We start from the raw sequence: 18,204 nt of genomic DNA, 5'->3' as shown, positions 1-18,204 counted from the left end.
TCAAAAATCATATTCACTTTTATTTATTGGTACAGATATTAAAAACACAAAACAGTAAGTAGAAATCTCATTCACTAGTGTTTGATTCTCATTTAAAAAGCTAAAACTTCTTTATTCCCAGAGTTTCAAATATATTTTAATTCTAATGAGCTCCAGACAGGTGACTAATTAAAGGAGACCCTATTTAAAAAGCAGAGAACCAACCTGACTTAACAATTTTCCATTCAAGTGAAGGCCTAGAGTTTTATTTGTTGTTTTCCTTTAGCTTGTCACCCATCAGGATGTTAAACAGATAGAATTCCTTGTACATTATTTCAGTGCAATCCATGAGCCTTGAATCATAAATATGGTATAAAAATAAGACACCTCTATCAGTAAAAATCAGAACAATCATGTGCATCCTCCTCAGAGCAGCCCTACGCTCGTCAAAAGTCCTCAAACAGGTCCTCTGCTTCTTCAGCATCTGCAGAGCGCTGGGGAGTCTGCTGCTTACTGGATCCTGCAGGGGGGTCGGTCCTGAGCAACACACAAACACACATAGAGAACGGGTCAGTGGGCTAATGAAGCTGGTTTACAGGAGAGTTTTCCTGTTGAGACGGGAAGTGGATCATGTGGCCCATAAGGAACAAGACTAGAAACACATGGGCAGCTTTTATACCGGTGTGTAGGTTCATGTCGATGTGTGTGAGTGTTAGTGTGGGTAACAGAGCCCCAGCTCCCCCCATCTTAGTGGTCTACATCAAATACTGGACCTGACTGCCTGTGTGTTTTACCAGGCTGAGCCTCCTCCACTCTCATATATTCTGCCTTCACTTGAATGTAAAACCATGTGATGTTAAGAGGTCAGGAAACGATATGTCAGACATGGAGGGGATGAAGGAGGGATCAAGGATGCTCAGTGGGGAGCAAAGAGGGCAAGAGGATCAAAGATATTAAGGACAACACAAATGTAGGCCATCATGTACATGCATTTATTCTGTGGAAAGTTTGGCATGAAAAGATTTGAACAGGTTTTCATAACGGATATGAAGCCACAGCCAGTATTTTCTTCAACTAAACCTGGAGACAGCTAACCTCCACCTCCATGGACATTAAAGATTTCATATCATACAAAAATTGAGGTTGAAAAGCAACAACTCTGCATTTTGCAGTATAAAGTCTGGCTTCTGTGGCTTTGGTTCAAGCCCTGTAGGTGCAAATTTGTTAATCTTTTTTCCTTCAGTCCCCCTTAGTCCCACCGTGGCAAAACAGACACGTTACTGGATACAGCACTAAATGACCACTCTAGTCCACATTCTCCCCATGGTACTCTGTGTAGTGCACATTCTGCACAAGGAAAGTGAGGCGTGAAGTGTCAGTATAAAATACAATTTTATGAAGCATTAGCATAGCATTTTAATAGAAACTGATTTGTAATAGAGGCACTGAATGGGCTAAAGCTAATGCTACTAAATGCTGGTTGCAGTTTAAATGTGAGCCTGAGAGCAGGTGACACTCACCTGAACAGTGTGTCGAGTACAGAAAGAGTAAAAACGACTGCCCCTTTGTGTAGATTTTCATATGTCTGATAGGCTGACTTGGATGGTGACAGTGTGGATGGCTTTAAGATCATTGAAAGGAGAAAATCCTCTGTTAGCTCCTGCTGCTGAGTGCCCTCTAGGTCAGGGGTCATCAAGGACATTTTCACAAGGGCCAGCTTTAGTCTTGACAGAGACTCTGGCAGCCAGGCTTTCAAATAGGCAAAAATGAAATAAATATGTTGGTCTGATTACCAGTGAGATCTATCCCTGTTATCTATAATGCAGCAGGCCACGATGACAGGCCTGCCCACAGAGTTAGCTGTGCCCCTGAAAATCTCAGAGAATGGGCCCTTCCCAGTTATGATTTAGAACCAGTAACTCATTTTTGGCACTTTTTCAATCCCCTTTCAATACTTCATTCTGATATGTCTGCAGCATTTCTGGCCCCTCTTCTCCCATTTTTGATCATTTTTAGCATTTTTTGCCCATTTTTGCAACTTTCCTGCCTATTATTGCCACTCATTAACCCTTTCCACTACTTTGCCGGGCTGTTTGTGCTGTTTTTGACACTTTTAACCCACTTTTTAATCTTTTTGCCTCTTCAACTTATTTGGTACATTTCTTTAATTCCTTTTAAACCACTTTTCCTGCATGTTTTATCCCCTTTGTGCCACTTTATGTTATCTATTTGCTGCCACTTTTTAACCCCTTGTTGCACCACTTTTAACCCATTTTTGATTCTTTTTGCACCTTTTTTCCTCTTTTACAAATTTTTCCACATTTAAACCCCTTTTCACCAAACTTTTGTTCCCTTGTGCCACTCTCGAACCCCTTTTCATCACTTAATCTGGCCATTTTTGCAACATTTCTGACAGTCCTAAACAATAAAAAAAAGTTACTAATAATGGCTGACAAGAAAAATGTTAAGTCATTCGGTAACACTTTATTTGAAGTTTTATTCATGAGACTGACATTATGCTGTCATAATCATGACATGACTCCTGTCATTAACATGAATAGGGCTTCATGAGTGTTGCCATTAAGTGTCATTAAGTGTCATTTGCTAAATTATGACACCTTTACTGCAAAGTTGACATTTTTTCAGAAGGCATAATCATGATAACTTGACATTTACGGTAAAGGTGTCATAATTTAGCGAATGACACTTAATGACAATGGCAACATTCATGAAGCCCTATTCATGTTAATGACAGGAGTCACGTCATGATTATGACAGCATAATGTCAGTCTTATGAATATAACTTCAAATAAAGTGTTACCAGTCATTCTAAATCTATTCTAATATTACTTGTTTTGGGGGTGGATTTAACAGCTGCAGACATTTAAAGCTGAAAGATAAAATTCAAGTCACAACATCTTTTCCTCCTTTTCTGAATTTAATAATCTTCAAGGGGCCAGACATGAAGCTTTGGGGAGCCTGATTTGGCCCTCGAGCCACCAGTTGATGATCAGTGCTCTAGGTGAAGCAGCTCATTTGACAGAGTCGCTGACATTTGTGTTAAATTGGATAATTCTACCCTCAGTGCAAAACACAGGAAAGCCCACTTGGAGTTTGCAAAACACTCGTGTGAAAGCTAAGCAGGCTTTCATGTGTTTTACTCTGAGGAGAGTCTTCATCTCTCCACTCTGTCATAAAGCCCAGATCAGCAGAGGCCTGCAGTGATGGTTGTCCTCCTGGAACTTTGTCCCATCTCTACAGGATCTCTGGAGCTCAGTCTGAGTGACTGTCAGGTTCTTGGTCTCCTCTCTTCCTAAGGCCCTGCTCCCCCAATGGTGACCAGTTCTTGTTAGAGTCCTGGATGCACCAAACCTCTTCCATGTGAGAATCATGGAGGCCACTGTTCTCTTGGGAACCTTCAGAGCAGCAGAAATGTTTCTGGAGTCTTCCCAGATCTGTGCCTGTCAACAATCCTGTCTCTGAGCTCTGCAGGTCCTCTGACCTCATGGCTTGGTTTCTGCTCTAGAGAGGTGTGAGCCTTTAGAATCATGACCAATCAGGTTAATTCAGCACAGGTGGACTCCAATCAAGGTGTAGGAACATCTCAGCAAAGATCAGAGAAATGGGAGGAGCCTGAGCTACATTTACAGGCTCTGAATACTGATGTCACTGTGATATTTCAGGTTTTTATTTTACATATATTTGCAAAAATTTCTAAGATGCAGTCGGTATGGGTTACTGAGAGTAGATTTACAAGAGAAAATTATTTTTTTAGACAGTTACGGTCTGAATATTTTCTCTTTAGCTCCCTTTGTAAGTTGTTAATGTGCATCATTTAATATTTAACACCAGGGTAACATTGGCACATGTCTGCCCCTGTCAACATTCCCACTACTCAGACATTCCTCCTCTCTGGAGGACTGGAACTGAATGATGGGGGCATGCATTTCATGGAAAATTTCTCTGCAATGGTCACTGACAATTGTTAAAAGAAATTAAATTAATTCAAAAGCAATTAATCCATAATAGCATCTGAATATGAGGTTGCAGCATGCTTTATGCTATAGAGGAGGAGGCTGGGGTGGAGGAGATGAAGCTTTATGCTATAAAGGAGGAGGCTGGGGTGGAGGAGATGAAGCTTTATGCTATAAAGGAGGAGGCTGGGGTGGAGGAGATGAAGCTTTATGGTTTAAAGGAGGAGGCTGGGGTGGAGGTGGTGAAGCTTTATGAGATAAAGGAGGAGGCTGGGGTGGAGGAGGTGAAGCTTTACGCTATAAAGGGGGAAGCTGGGGTGGAGGAGATGAAGCTTTATGCTATAAAGGAGGAGGCTGGGGTGGAGGAGATGAAGCTTTATGGTTTAAAGGAGGAGGCTGGGGTGGAGGTGGTGAAGCTTTATGAGATAAAGGAGGAGGCTGGGGTGGAGGAGGGTAGCTTTATGCTATAAAGGAGGAGGCTGGGGTGGAGGAGGTGAAGCTTTATGTTATAAAGGAGGAGGCTGGGGATGGAGGAGGTGAAGCTTTATGTTATAAAGGAGGAGGCTGGGGTGGAGGAGGGTAGCTTTATGCTATAAAGGAGGAGGCTGGGGTGGAGGAGGTGAAGCTTTATGCTATAAAGGAGATCAGTCAATTCAGTCTGTGTGAACAGTAATGCCAAAGGAAAGTCTTCACTTCTCTTCTTTTTTGTTTTTGGTGTTGGTTACAAAAGGCTTTAAAAGTTTCCTCATAAGCAGTGTGAGAGTTGAGCTGGGATATAAAATACGGATGCAGAGTGAGCCAAACAACGATCAGGTTGCATAAGGTCATGAAAATATTTCTCTAGAGGAGGGTAATTGGATTTCTCCTGGTGTAAACCATCCAACATGGAGCCCCTCGATCCTCTAGCCTCACTGCTTTTATAAATGACAGACCACTCTCCGTCCAAGGTGACCCGAGGACCACCAACAATCAGAGACGCTCCTTCAGCTGGAAGTCACGTTTTTATAAAGGCTTTCTTAGAAAAACATCACTGTCTCCCTCCAATCAATCCTGGATGCAGGGATGATTACCTGAATGAGATGGAGAGGTAAAGAGCGGTGTGAGAGAGGAGAGGAGAGTGGAGGCCCTCAGATTGTTTAAATCATTACCAACTGGAAGAAGACCAGTGCTGCGCTGCTGGAACCAGTTAAGAGGAAACAGGAGACGTGTTCGCTGGAGAGAGGGGGAGCTGTTTGACGCTGCCACGGAGGACCACCAGAGGTTTGAACACATGGCAGGAGGGGGACGTGACGAGAGCGGTTTCAACCCTGAGAGGTGAGGTTAAGCTCAGGCACCGGGGCGCACGTGAGCCCCCACACAGAGCTGGGCCGGGGACATACCAGAGCTGCAGCATGGACTCCAATTATGAGCTGCTGTGTGGACCAAGAAACTAAACAGAGGTTCAGACTGTGACTGGAGAGGAAGATGGATGAGTTTTTTCTCCAAATAAAACAGGGTATACCTCCAGTTCTGTCACTTTTAAGATTTAAAGCACCATACACAACCAAACAACACATTTGGCTTAAATTTAGTAGATTTTTCATGCAGATTTGGCTTTACTGGTCAGTTTTGATTTATAAATCAAAGACTAGAATGAAAGTAGATAAAGCACATGCAAAGCAGCAAACACTGATGTTTTAAAGGGTTGTTTAAGCATTTTTAACCCTCAGGATCCTTTTCAGCTAGGAATCGTGGTTTCAATCCTGCAGGACTGGCTGGTTATATGGTAATAATGCATCCTTGGTCCCCCCAGTCTGGCTACACTCTTGTGCCCATGGAGGTCAGGAAAATCATGGTCCATTCTAAAGTGAAACTGTGATAACCATATTCTATTTCTAACCTGAATAATAACCTCTCTTATCAACGCAACAAAAAATGAATGTATTATTATTTATCATTCAAAACATGAATGACCTTTTCATTCATGATGTTAACTGTGTGGATGGACACACTGAACTATTGGGAAAGTAATGTTAGACTTTATAGCAAGGAAATGATGTGCACAAACGTCAGGATGCCAGAAAATAAAATAGAAGAAAATACGACTTTTTAGAAATATAGTGAATGATTGAATAAACAAAAAATGGATGAAAATGGCAAGACTGGGCAGAAAACAATGTAAAAATGGTTAAAGCCGCACAAGGTGGTATAAATGGGAAAAATGTGCTCAAAAAGACAAACTGGGTGAAAAGTGGCAAAAAACAAAGATACAAGAAACGGGCAGAGGGTATCAGAGAATGGCTTAAAAAGCAGCAGAAATGGGTTAAATTCAGAAAAAAAAACTCAAAAGGGGTTTAAAGTGGAAAAAAAGCAGCTAAAGTAGTCAAAAAGTTGCAAAAACATTGCAGAAATGGGGAAAAAAGGGCAGGGGCAAAAAAAAGCAAACATGGGCAGAAGCAGTTGAAAAAGTGACAGAAACGGGGTAAAAAGCAGTAAAAATGGGTTGAATTTAGAAAAAACATCAGCAAAAGGGGGTCAATGTGGAAAAAAAGCAGCTAAAGCAGGTAGAACGTGCAAAAACATGTTGCAGAAATAGGAAAAAAGGGCAAAAAGTGGAAAAAAAAAATGGCAGCAGTTGGTGAAATCTGGATAAAAGGGAAAAAAGCTGCTGAAGTAGGCAAAACGTTGGTGCAGAAATAGGCCAAAAAAAGCAAAAATGGGCAGAAGTGGTTAAAAAAGTGACAGAAAAGGGGTAAAGGGGCAAAAACAGGATAAAAGTGGCAAAAGAGATGATGGAAAAATGGCTAGAAACAGGCAGAAAGGATCAGAAAATGGGAAAAAAAGCAGCAAAAATGGGTTAATTCAGAAAAAACATCAGCAAAAGGGGATCAAAGTGGAAAAAGCAGCTACAGTAGGCAATAAGTTACAAAATCATGTTGCAGAAATGGGAAAAAGGGGCAAAAATTGGTTAAAAAAATTTTTAAAAAAGATGAAAACTGGATTAAAGTGGAAGAAAGTAGGCAAAAAGTTGCAAAAGATGTTGCAGAAATAGGCAAAAAATGGCAGGGGCAAAAAAAGCAAAAATGGGCGGTTAAAGGGGTTAAAAAAGTGACAGAAAAGGGGTAAAAAGGGCAAAAACAGGATAAAAATGGCAAAAGAGATGATGGAAAAAAACATCAAGAAACAGGCAGAGTATAAAAAAAATGGGTACAATTTTTTTTTAAGATTTAAAACACTCCAAACTTCAACCCAACCACACATACGACTTAGATGTAGTTGTTTTTTCATGCAGATTTGGCTTTACTGGCTGGTTTTTGATTTCTATTTTAAAGAAGGAAGAAAAGAAAGACGACTATAAAGACGACTTCTCTTTCTGAGCATCATTAAAACTGTGTCGAACACTGACGTGCTCAGGAGAGCGAGGATGGGAGGGGTTAATGGCCTGATGCGCTAATGGTTAGCTGTGATTTCCCGGGTGTGATCGAGCTCACCGCTTACTGGATGAGCAGAACCCGGTGGGCTGGTCCAGACGCTGGGGACGTTGTGGAGGGATGGGGCCTGGTCGATAGCCATGAGGAAGCCAGAGCAGTACAGGATTAAGGTTGGCGTGGTGCAAAAGAGGGCCGATGTTGTCCTTTACCGTCATGGGAGCCAGTTTGGCATCTCTAAACCCCGCCTGTAGCTACCGATGCTGACTGGTCCATTCATTCTTAGACCAGAAAAACAAACATGTCAGATTGAAGCTCTGCAAGATAGCAGACATGACATCCATCAGCTTTGCAAGGTGAAGTTTCCACCTGTTCAACCAAAGAGTGATGCTCTCCTCTCAGATCCTTCATTCTTAAGATGTGTAATCACACTGTATTCAATAATAAGATCAAGAAGCATGAAAATGTGTGATGCACAACCCCCCCATTCTGACCCTTCAGGGGGTCCTGATCCCCAGGCTAGGAAACACTTAATGGATTAACCCTCTGACGGCAGCACACGCTCATAAAAAGTATCAGTCAGAAACTCCATTCATGTTACACAACTGTAGTAGACCTCACAGCTGAGTTTGATCATGTTAGAAGGACACTACACAACAAACAATCAGAGCTCAGTGAACACACACTGGGCTTTGTACTGGCAGTGTAAAGGACAATGGAAACACAGCAGTACGGCTTCAGCAGGGCTGGGTCTTGTAGTGATTACGCGTGATGGCCAGCGGCGATGTTTGATCATTTACAGAACCTCTCTGTGCGTTTCACTCGAACTTTCTTTTCATGGGAAAACAGTGAGCAGCGTAAACAAACAATTAACGTCTCAGGGACGTGTGAGCAACAACTCAGATGAGTCAGACATGAGAGCTGGTGGCTGAACTCTAAGCTCGTCTAAATAACAGAAATGCCCAATACGAGAGATCTTAAAGGACAAGTTCAATGTTTTTGGGTACTTTCTTTGTGGTTGTGGGATAGAAGGTCATTTATTCACTCCTGCAGACACCTCATTAACTTACTAATCCACACGTTTGGTCCCTTTAGTTTAATATGGTTAAGTTTCATGAAGCCTGCTGCTAATTTAGATATGCGTTTCATTTTTCACGACTCAGAGCCAGAGCAGGAACATCTGTAAGTAACTGAGGGTGATTAGTATTACCTACTGAGTCAACTGCTGCCATCCAGGCTCATGTGGTTTGTTTCCATGAGGAAAAAGCCAACATGACTGAGATATTTGCAGCAAATATTGGGTATGACAGACCACTCTCCGTGGTCAATAAGTCGTATTGGGCAGGGTATGTACAGATAAATTTGTAGAGTTTCAGGCTGGAGCAGCAGACCTACATCAGCTAAAGTCTACTTCTTTATTCATCATTCCTTAAACTTTAAAGTTTGATTCAGGGACTGAAGTTTTAGATCTAAACTACATTTATATTTTAGCTATCAGTATCAGTACTGTCTGTAACTGGCTATTTGTAACAATTGGCACATCAGATACACTTTGTAGTCCAAGTATTTGGCAACAGGTGTATAAAATCCTCGTCTGTCCATGCAGTCTCAAACATCTGTGATCCTAAACGGGTCGTTCTGAAGAACTCAGTGTCTTCAAGCATGGTGCTGTGATGATGCCACCTTTCCATAAAGACGGTTGGGGAAATTTCCTCCCTGCTGGATATTCCAGTCAACTGTTAGTGATATTATTAGAAAGTGGAAGCGTTTAGGAACAACAGCAGCTCAGCCACGAAGAAGAAGACAGGTTTTCACCCTTGCTCGTCATCAGTTCAACCTGTTTTTCCAAAACATGTCAGCTATGATCTATTTGGCAAAGCTGAAGGGAGACAGACCCAACTGATAAGAGCAGTGCAAAGCTTTCCAATGTGACTGCATTGTTCCAGCTGTGAAGTTTGGTGGAGGAGGGATAATGGTATGGTTTTGTTCTAAGACATTCTGGACAATGCTATGCTTCCAACAGTGTGGCAACAGTTTGGTGAAGGCTCTTTTCTATTCCAGCATAACTGTGACCCACAGCATAAAGAAGGACTAGAAAGACCTGACCTCAACCCCATCCAGCACCTGTGGGATAAACTGGAACAGAGATTGTGAGCCAGGTCTTCTGGTCCAACATCAGTGCCTGACCTCATAAATGCTCTACAGCATGAATGGACACACATTCCCACAGAAACACTCAAGAATCTTGTGAAAGCCTTCAGAGAAGAGTGGAGGCTGTTAGAGCTGCAGAAGAGGAGGCAACTCCATACTAAAGTGAAGTATTTAATGCAATGTCATTACAGTCCCTGTTGGTGTAAAGCTCAGGTGGCTTTATACTTTTGTCCAGAAAGCTTTTTCCCCAGACAATTCTGAGCTAAACAGATTAACTGATCATTGCTTGGGCTGAACAATTTTGGAAAATAATCTAATTGTAATTTTTCCCCCCAATATTGCAATTATGATTATTCTTTAACTTTAACTAAACAAGGGCTGAACAATTTTAAAAAATATCGCATTGTGATGGATTTGACTCGTACTGCCAATTGGACATAAAATAATGCATCAAAGTGGTTGTGCCATTCTTATATTTAACTAGAAAAGCACTCTGAGAGCACAGACCTCCGCCATTAGCCCTATCTCCCAGTAGTAAAGAATTCCTTAAACATTTCCTGGATCTGTTCCCATGTGCCCCCCACCATGGCGTTTGCTGATTACTCCCTCCCCAGTGGGGTGAAACACGGTGAGGCAAAGCATTGGCTTCGCTATGTGTGGACTGTCATGGTGGAAGCATTGCCTGCTGGTGCCAACAGATAAACTGACAGTCTCACCCATGGTCTCACCAGACGACTGGAAGTCATGGCAGAGGGTGAATATTCCTCTATTCCTTCCAGCATTGTGAGTATTCTCGCTACAATTCGGTGTCTTTCTCTCTGTTACGCTCCGACTCGTCTCCTCGACCAGGCGTGCGTCTTTCAAACTCTATAAACTCCAAAACTTTGAATAGAAACACACCCAAAAATGCTGCTGGGATTGAAGATACTCATGTCTGCCATCTCCTGGTGTAAAGTGGTAACAGCGCAGACCTCCACTGTTAGCCCTATCTCCCATTAGTACAGAATCCTTTAAAAAATTCCTGGATCCAGACGGTGATCCGGATCAGTCCCAAAATCTAATCAGTTCTTCCTTATGCCATTTCTGACATTTCCTGAAAAATTTCATCAAAATCCGTCTATATCTTTTTGAGTTATGTTGCTAACAAACAAACTAACAAACCCTGCCGATCACATAACCTCCTCGGCGGCGAGGAGAAAAAAGATAAAAGTACAAAAATTAAGAAGGTAGGATTTTTTCTTGAATATTCCAAAAACATGGCACTCTAATGATGGAATGATATCTCATGCATAACATCTCTGCTGCAAAAAAAGTTTAAAACAGGCATTTTAACACAAATTTCAGGTAAAAGAAATACTGCAGCTTTTACAATTTGAAAATTGTAGCAGGCCTAGTACAATTTAATTTTCAATTAATTACCAAGCCCTAATCATTGCAATAAAAAAAAATAAGGACAAATTGAAGATCAGTAAAAACAAAACAACGAAATGAATTGGATGCATGATATTGGGTTTTTGCTGATACACTATATGGACCAAAGTATTTGGCCGTCTGGCCATCACAGCTGAAAAACAGCCCCATACCATCCCAGCATCCCCCACACCCAGAGTCTTCCATCTGAATGCTAAACAGAGAAGCCTGACTGGTCCCTCCACGGTTCCCACTGCTTCACAGTCCAGTGTCAGTGCGCTTTACTCCACTCCATCATTCGCTTGGCATTGAACTTGGTGAGGTGAGGCTGCTTGGCCATGGAAACCCATTCATGAAGCTTCAGTACACTGCTTTTGCTTGGCTAAGCAGTCATTGACCACTTTCTGGCTGAGCTGCTGTTGTTCCTAAACTCTTCCACTTTCTAATAATATCACTCACAGTTGACCGGAATATCCAGCAGTGATAAAAATTTCAATCACTGTCTTATTGCAAAGGTGGCATCATCACAGCACCATGCTGGAAGACACTGAGTTCTTCAGAACGACCCGTTTAGGATCACAGATGTTTGAGACTGCATGGCTAGGTGGGTCTGACTGGAATACCTGAATAAAATAATTTAACCCCAACCCATCTTATGTATGTCTTAGCTCAACTTCAAGGAATTAGACTAATAAAACTTGACAAAGTCAGAAGAACTGACATAACATTTATTAAAGTATCCAGCCAGTTTCAGCCAAAGTTACACGATAAATCAACTTTTTCTAACATAATAGAAACATACTGAGTATTAGGTGGAGCTGATGATGCAGTAGGAGTAACTCTGCATCAAAATCAAGAATTATAACAATCTTGGAAACATCGAAAAAGCTCTTTTCCAAGTGCTGAGCAGTATCTTCAGTTAGTCAACTCCATCTTCTGCTCCTGATTGCTGCTCTTAACTCTGACCCCCTCACTCTGTCCTCCTCCTCCTCTCCTTGGACGACCTGCATGGAGGTAACAGATGAAGGTGAACGGGTTGAGTTGTGATGGAGATGTTAGAAAAAACAATAGCTGGGTGTAGGACTGCCAGCAGCCCTGCACCCCCCACGTAAACAGCCCCCTCTCAGACAAAGCCCCTCTTCTGCAGGGCCGTGTTTGCCAGCTCAGAGGGGGGGCAGCTTCTGCAGCGATCAAACAGCTGCTCCTCGGCTCACTGCTGCTTCTTGTTGAGGCCGTCGGAGCTGGTCATAAACCCTGGTAATGGGCACCACCACCAACTCCTGACAGCAGCTGGGGATGGATGGCACCACTTCTGGCCATCTGCATGTGGCACAGTTTACAGTAGCTGGCACTGGCAGGAGCTTGGACTGGCTTTACCCCCCTGTGTTAGAGGGACGCAGGAACAATGTCAGATTGAGACATGGCTTTGGAGTATTTTCTTCAAGCTGGCAGACAGGAGATACGGGAGAAAGAGCGGGAGTATTGTGAGCATTTGGATGTGCAGCAACAGCGGCTCAGAGCTGTGAGATGGTCTGACTTTGAGAAAATATACGGACTAAAAGGGAGAACAGAAAGAGAAAGGGAGAAAGAGAGAAGTTGCATAATTGTTTCTTTGAAAGCAGTGACTGACTTTGGCTTTGGTTTGGGTTCATGTCCTCGACTTCTCTTAGAAACGCTTCGGCTGCGGTGTTCAGACCTGAGAATGACGGTATTCACCAATATCAAACCAGTTACAGGCTTCGTTTCCTCACTTAGCTCTGCTCATGTCTGGGTTTGGAGATATCTATCAGCAGCGAGGACGTCTGATTCACCACCAACATGTCCAATTTGTTCACTGACTTGACAACGTCCTGGTGTTTTGATTAGTGATGCTGATACCAGTGTGTTTTTGGTGTGCCAACATTTCTCTCATGTATGACCATGAAAATAGACCAGATTTTGTCCACCAGGTCACACCTTCTGCCAGATAATAAATCTATTCTCTGATATAGCAGCTAAATATTAGCATTACACTGATCCAAACAACAGATGAACACCTTTTACTGGCATTAGTTAATGCCCACATTGTTCATTGATTACTGATATTTGCCAATGATACCGATTAGGGCAAAAAAAAAATTGCAAACAAAATCTAAGTGCAATTTTTTTCCCCCAATATTGCAATTGCAATTTAAGCTGCTTTGAATTTCCAGAGAGTGCATGGCTAGAAACTCCTATATGGAAAGGTACATTGATGACAATGTGAATTAAAAACAATGAAATTATTCCAGAAGCAATGAATCCATAGTAGCATAAATCTGAATATGAGGGTGCAACAAGCTTTAGGCTGTAAAGGAGGCGGCTGGGGTGGAGGAGGTTCAGCTTTGCTAGCAGCAGCGTGATGCATCAGCATTAATGCAGGCAAGGATCAGTGTGCCATATTTAAAATGGCAAATGTAAAGAATATTATGTTACAATCTAAACCAGTGTTACTCAACCCTGGACAACCAAAGAGCAAAGTTGTTAAAAAATACCTTTGCAAGAGCCACAATCTAAGTGGTGACAAGTGGCAAGAATGGGTTAAAGTAGCACTAAAAATAAGTAAAACGGGGCAAAATGGTCAAAAAATAGCAGCAATAGCAATAGAGTAGGAATAAAAAGCCAGAAACTGGGTGAAAAGTAACAAAAATGGTGGAGAAAAGGTGGTAAACAGGGCAAAAAGTAACAAAATTTGGGTGAGAAATAGCATAAAAATGGGTTGTAGGCAGTGTTGGGTAGTGTTACTTTTGAAACTAACTCATTAGATTACTGCGTTACATACTGAGAAAAGTAATTTGTTACTTTAATGCATTACCTACTTCTAGATCTAACGGGTTAGAGTACTTTTGCGTTACTAAATATTAAAACTCTTTAACCACTCGTTCCACTTAGCGGTTGTAAAAACGACAGATAACGACTACACGTCTGCATTTGAATGTGCAGACTCTAATGCCATTTACAGCTTCATTTACAGCCCATAATCAGCCTGACAACACCGCTAACAGACAGGAAAATGTTTACAGCTCTTTAACATGCTCACAATCTGACAACAAGCTGAGCAGAGGCAGACAGAATCACTCAAACGCTGTGCGTAATAACAGCGCGTAATTGGAACGGCTGAACAGATTCAATGAAAACAAACGGAGCTTTTAAATTTACATTTCACCAGGATGCTGTTCTTGCCCCTTCATCCAAAAATCCATCATAATGAGGATAATCCCACAGTGGCCTGCTGTCCTCTCTGTCATCTCACTGGCTCCACGAGCTAACAATGCGCGTGTAAAGGCACAGGATGTTTACCTTCCGCTGGCACGTGCCAACATGACTACAGGAAGAGAGAAGGACAAACAGAGCAGATGCTTCAAGGAGCTTCTTTTTTTTTCTTTCTCTCTTTTTGAAACCATAGAAGAGAGAGGACATTTGGGATTTTTCTTTCTGTGACGGATTACTTTTATGAAAATGTAACTAATAACAGGATTAGTTGAATTGTAAAACTAACGCGTTACGTTACCCGTTACTCCAAAAAAGTAATCAGATGGATTACTTTGTAACGCCTTACCCCCAACACTGGTTGTAGGTGGCAAAAATGGTCAAAAAGTGGCAAAAACATGACAGAAAATGAGTAAAAGGTGACTAAAACGGGCAAAAAGCAGCAAAGAGAGGCAAAAACTTGGTAAAAAGTGGCACTGAATGGCAAAAGGCAGCTTAAATGGGTGAAACGTGGCGAAAATATCAAAAAGCCGGGTAAAAGAGTCAAAAACTGGGGAAAATGCGGCAAAAAATGGATAGTAGTGGCAAAAAGAAGTGAGAAAAGTAGCCTTAAAGCAGTAAAAAATTTTAAATGGCCAGTTAAATGTAAATATACATACAAAAAGTAAAGATTGATAAAATAATCCAAGTGCGGGAAACAGACTGATTAATGTGACTTGCAATGGATAATTTCTAAAGTCAGTTTCCCTTTTTAAGATTTTCTGGGGGAATAATATTTCAATTTAAGCCATAAAAGAGTCTCATGTTAATCACTGATCTAAACTGAAAGCACTGTGATAATATCATAAACAAGTTATTATTACAGCTGTAGGCTAATTAAGTAAATATTCTAATGTCTGGAGGCTGAAGTGTGTTTTTTAAATGACGATGTTAACTGCTGCCACATTTATAAACTCCAGCTCAATCGTACGCTGTGATTCGCTAGATAAGCATGTTTCATAAATGACACCTGGACCTGTTCATTAGAGGATTTCTGAACCCAAACCTGCGCTGGATTCTACACAAGTTTGAAGAGGTGAGCAGCAAAGTATGCTGCGTAAAGTCAAGTTACAGTGCAAGGAAGAGAGACAGAAAGAGAGAGAGAGAACTGCAGCATCTCTTTGAATTCTTTTATATTATTCTGTGGACCAGCCCCACCCTTTTCTCTTCACAGTAAATCCAGTTCAAAGGTCCTAGGACTACATGGACCTGCTGCAGCCTCCTGATGGTTTCCACTCACTCATTAGTGCGTTTGTATGTTCACATAAAGTCCAGAGTGGAAAAGGTCTTTCTCCTGAGGCGAACTCCAGCGGCCTGCTCATCCCCAGCTGCTCCGCCTGGAGCCAAGCAGCATGTGTTAGTGCGCTTAAAGAGATAAAACTGATAGAAAAGACCAGCAGCAGAAATCATAAAGCTGCACGACAACGCTGCTCTTTTATCACCAGTAAACCCAGACAGAGCTGAATTTGATCCTGGCTCTCAGAGGAATGTTGTTAATGTGATAACGCCCTAAAGGTGGACAGCTGGAGCTCTCTCTGCGGACAGGACGGAGGGAAAAACCGCAAAAACTCGGACAACGAAGCAAGGTCACAAGGAGGATTCAAGATGCTGTAAGAGGTCGGGAATTTGAAGGAGGGACTTACAAAATGCCTCATATTTACTTACTTCCTCTCCTTCTCTTTTATAGTTGCATTTGTGAATGTGTACTGAAAATACATTGCTTCAAATATCGCAAATTATCACGTAAATGAGCAAAAGACTCAACCCTGACTTAAGGTTTGGTGACTCCACTACAGTAATGCTGTGCAGAGAGGGACACAAAGAATTCACCTTCTAGACCTTTCTGATCCATTCAATAATCATCTGCTCCTTTGGTTTGCTTTCTCTAATTGTTTCAAAGCCTCACATAAAGTATTTCCTTTCCTGATTTATTTTCTTCTGCACGTTTGTCCAAAAATACAAACAGAAATTTCAGTCTTAAAATGCTGATTTCATGTATCATGGGGAAAAGCCATGCAAACCTATCAATGCAAGACTTATTACTGCAGAAATCCCTTAAAAAGAACCGCTCTGACAAAGTGAAGCAGGTTAAAAGCAACACATCATGGCACCATCTAAAGAGCACCATCTGGAAAAGGTTCCAAAGACATTTATAAGGCTTTGAGACTCCAGCCAACCATGGTGAGAGCCATTACCCACAAATGGGGTAAACTTGGAACAGTGGTGAGCCTGGCAAGCCTACCAAAATGACTCCAAGGGTGCATGGATGACTCATCCAGGAGGTCCCAATAGAACCCAGAATAACACTGAAAGACCTGAGAACCATTATCCACAAACGGGGAAAACTTGGAACAGTGGTGAAGCATCCCAGGAGTGGCTGGCCTACCAAAATGATTCCAAGAGTGCTTGACAACTCATCCAGGAGGTCCCAAAAGAACCCGGAATAACATCTAAAGACCTGAGAGCCATTATTCACAAGGGGGGAAAACATGGAACAGTGGTGAAGCATCCCAGGAGTAGCTGGCCTACCAAAATGACTCCAAGAGTGCATTGACGACTCATCCAGGTGGTCCCAAAAGAACGCAGAAGAACATCTAAAAGCCTGAGAGCCATTGTTCACATATGGAGAAAACTTGGAACAGTGGTGACCCTGGACTGCCTACCCACATGACTCCAAGAGCGCATGGATGACTCATCCAGGAGATCCCAAAAGAGCCCAGAACACCTGCAGGCCTCAAGGACTCAGAGGTCAGAGTTCATGATTCAACAATAAGAAAGACACTGGGCGACAATGGCATCATGGGAGAGTACCAAGCCCAAACCATTGCTGACAAAAAAGAACACAAAGGCTCGTCTCACATTTGACTAAAAAAATCCTGTTGATCACTGAGACTTCTGGGAAAATATTCTGAGGACAGACCAGACAGAAGTTCTGGAAGGTGTGTGTCCTGCTCCTTCTGGAGTAAAACTAACACAGCATATCATCAAAACAACATCAGACCAACAGTCAAACATGGTGGTGGTAGTGAGATGGTCTGGACCAGGACCTAAACCACTTCAGTGAATCCTTTTCTCTAGTAGAAAATCCTGAAGGAGAATGTCTGTCCATCAGTTCATGACCTCAAGCTCACTTGGGTTATGGAGCAGGACAAAGATCCCAAACACACCAGCAAGTCCACCTCTGACTGGACTAAAAACTAACTGAAGGTTCTGGAGTGGTCTAGTCAAAGTCTGGACTTGAATCTGATTGAGACACCGAGGGATGACCTTAAACAGGCTGTTCTTCAGGAAGATGAAGAAGACAACGTAGAAAACAAGGTGGAAGAGGAGGAAGAAGAAAAAGACAAGGACTAAGACCATCAACAACAACAAAGCCTCCAGACTGATAAACAGAAACAGATCTTTGCTCACTCTTTGTCACAGATATGAACCCCGGAGACACCAGCGCTGTTTGAGATGTCTGAGCATAGTTCCCCGCTGTCAAACATTCCCTCTGCCACCCACATTCTTTCACATATTTACTGATGTGTTGTTGACAATCAGTTTTTTACGAGCGTCGCACGAGATTAGCTTTTCTCCTCGTCAGTCCTGTGTGCACTTCACGTGTGGATCAACAGCAACCTGGGAGGGAAACCGCCAGCCCACTCTGAGAAGAGCCAACGTGGATTGTTTGTATTTACCCGACATAAAGAAGATCCCTGACAGGAGACGTTTATGATGTTTGATTTTCCCATTCAGGGTACGGGAGAGGAGAGGAGGAGGACAGAGAGGGGTTAGCAAAGGAAAATAATCATAAAGATGAAGGTGGAGAAGATCAGCCCTACCAGTTTGGGTTTTTGTTCCGCAGTAAAGAAGGGAGGAGCTTTAAAACCTCAATAAAGAGCATTAAACATGAAATGAGTGTTATTTTTGGCCGGAGGTGTCACACCCCGGCTAAATGAAGACATCTGATGATACGAGGTGTTTCCTAGCTACAGCGGCAGTAAAGCGCTCAGAGACATGAAGTGAAACCACAG

The 18,204-nt window shown here is 42.2% G+C and overlaps 1 protein-coding gene across 5 annotated transcripts in view; it reads right to left on the bottom strand.

Annotated features, from left to right (window-relative positions):
* xrcc4 (X-ray repair complementing defective repair in Chinese hamster cells 4) overlaps positions 1-18,204 on the bottom strand; it is a 55,300-nt gene continuing 37,096 nt past the window's right edge. Inside the window, exons 8-9 of one of the 5 annotated variants that reach the window (XR_005993178.1) lie at positions 7,424-7,641; positions 1-516 (exon numbers count right to left, since the gene is read on the bottom strand). Coding sequence is in view for 3 of the 5 variants with exons in the window: in XM_041810566.1 (XP_041666500.1) it covers positions 12,167-12,302 (136 nt within the window). In the remaining 2 variants the exon portion in view is untranslated. Of the gene's footprint in view, positions 517-7,423; positions 7,642-11,546; positions 11,926-11,948; positions 12,303-18,204 lie in introns of those variants that run through there. The other 4 variants (XR_005993179.1, XM_041810568.1, XM_041810569.1 and 1 more) reach the window with 4 other exon arrangements.

Source organism: Cheilinus undulatus, linkage group 17 (assembly GCF_018320785.1).
Source record: "Cheilinus undulatus linkage group 17, ASM1832078v1, whole genome shotgun sequence".
Taxonomy (NCBI): domain Eukaryota; kingdom Metazoa; phylum Chordata; class Actinopteri; order Labriformes; family Labridae; genus Cheilinus; species Cheilinus undulatus.
This window is presented reverse-complemented; position numbering and strand designations above follow the sequence as displayed.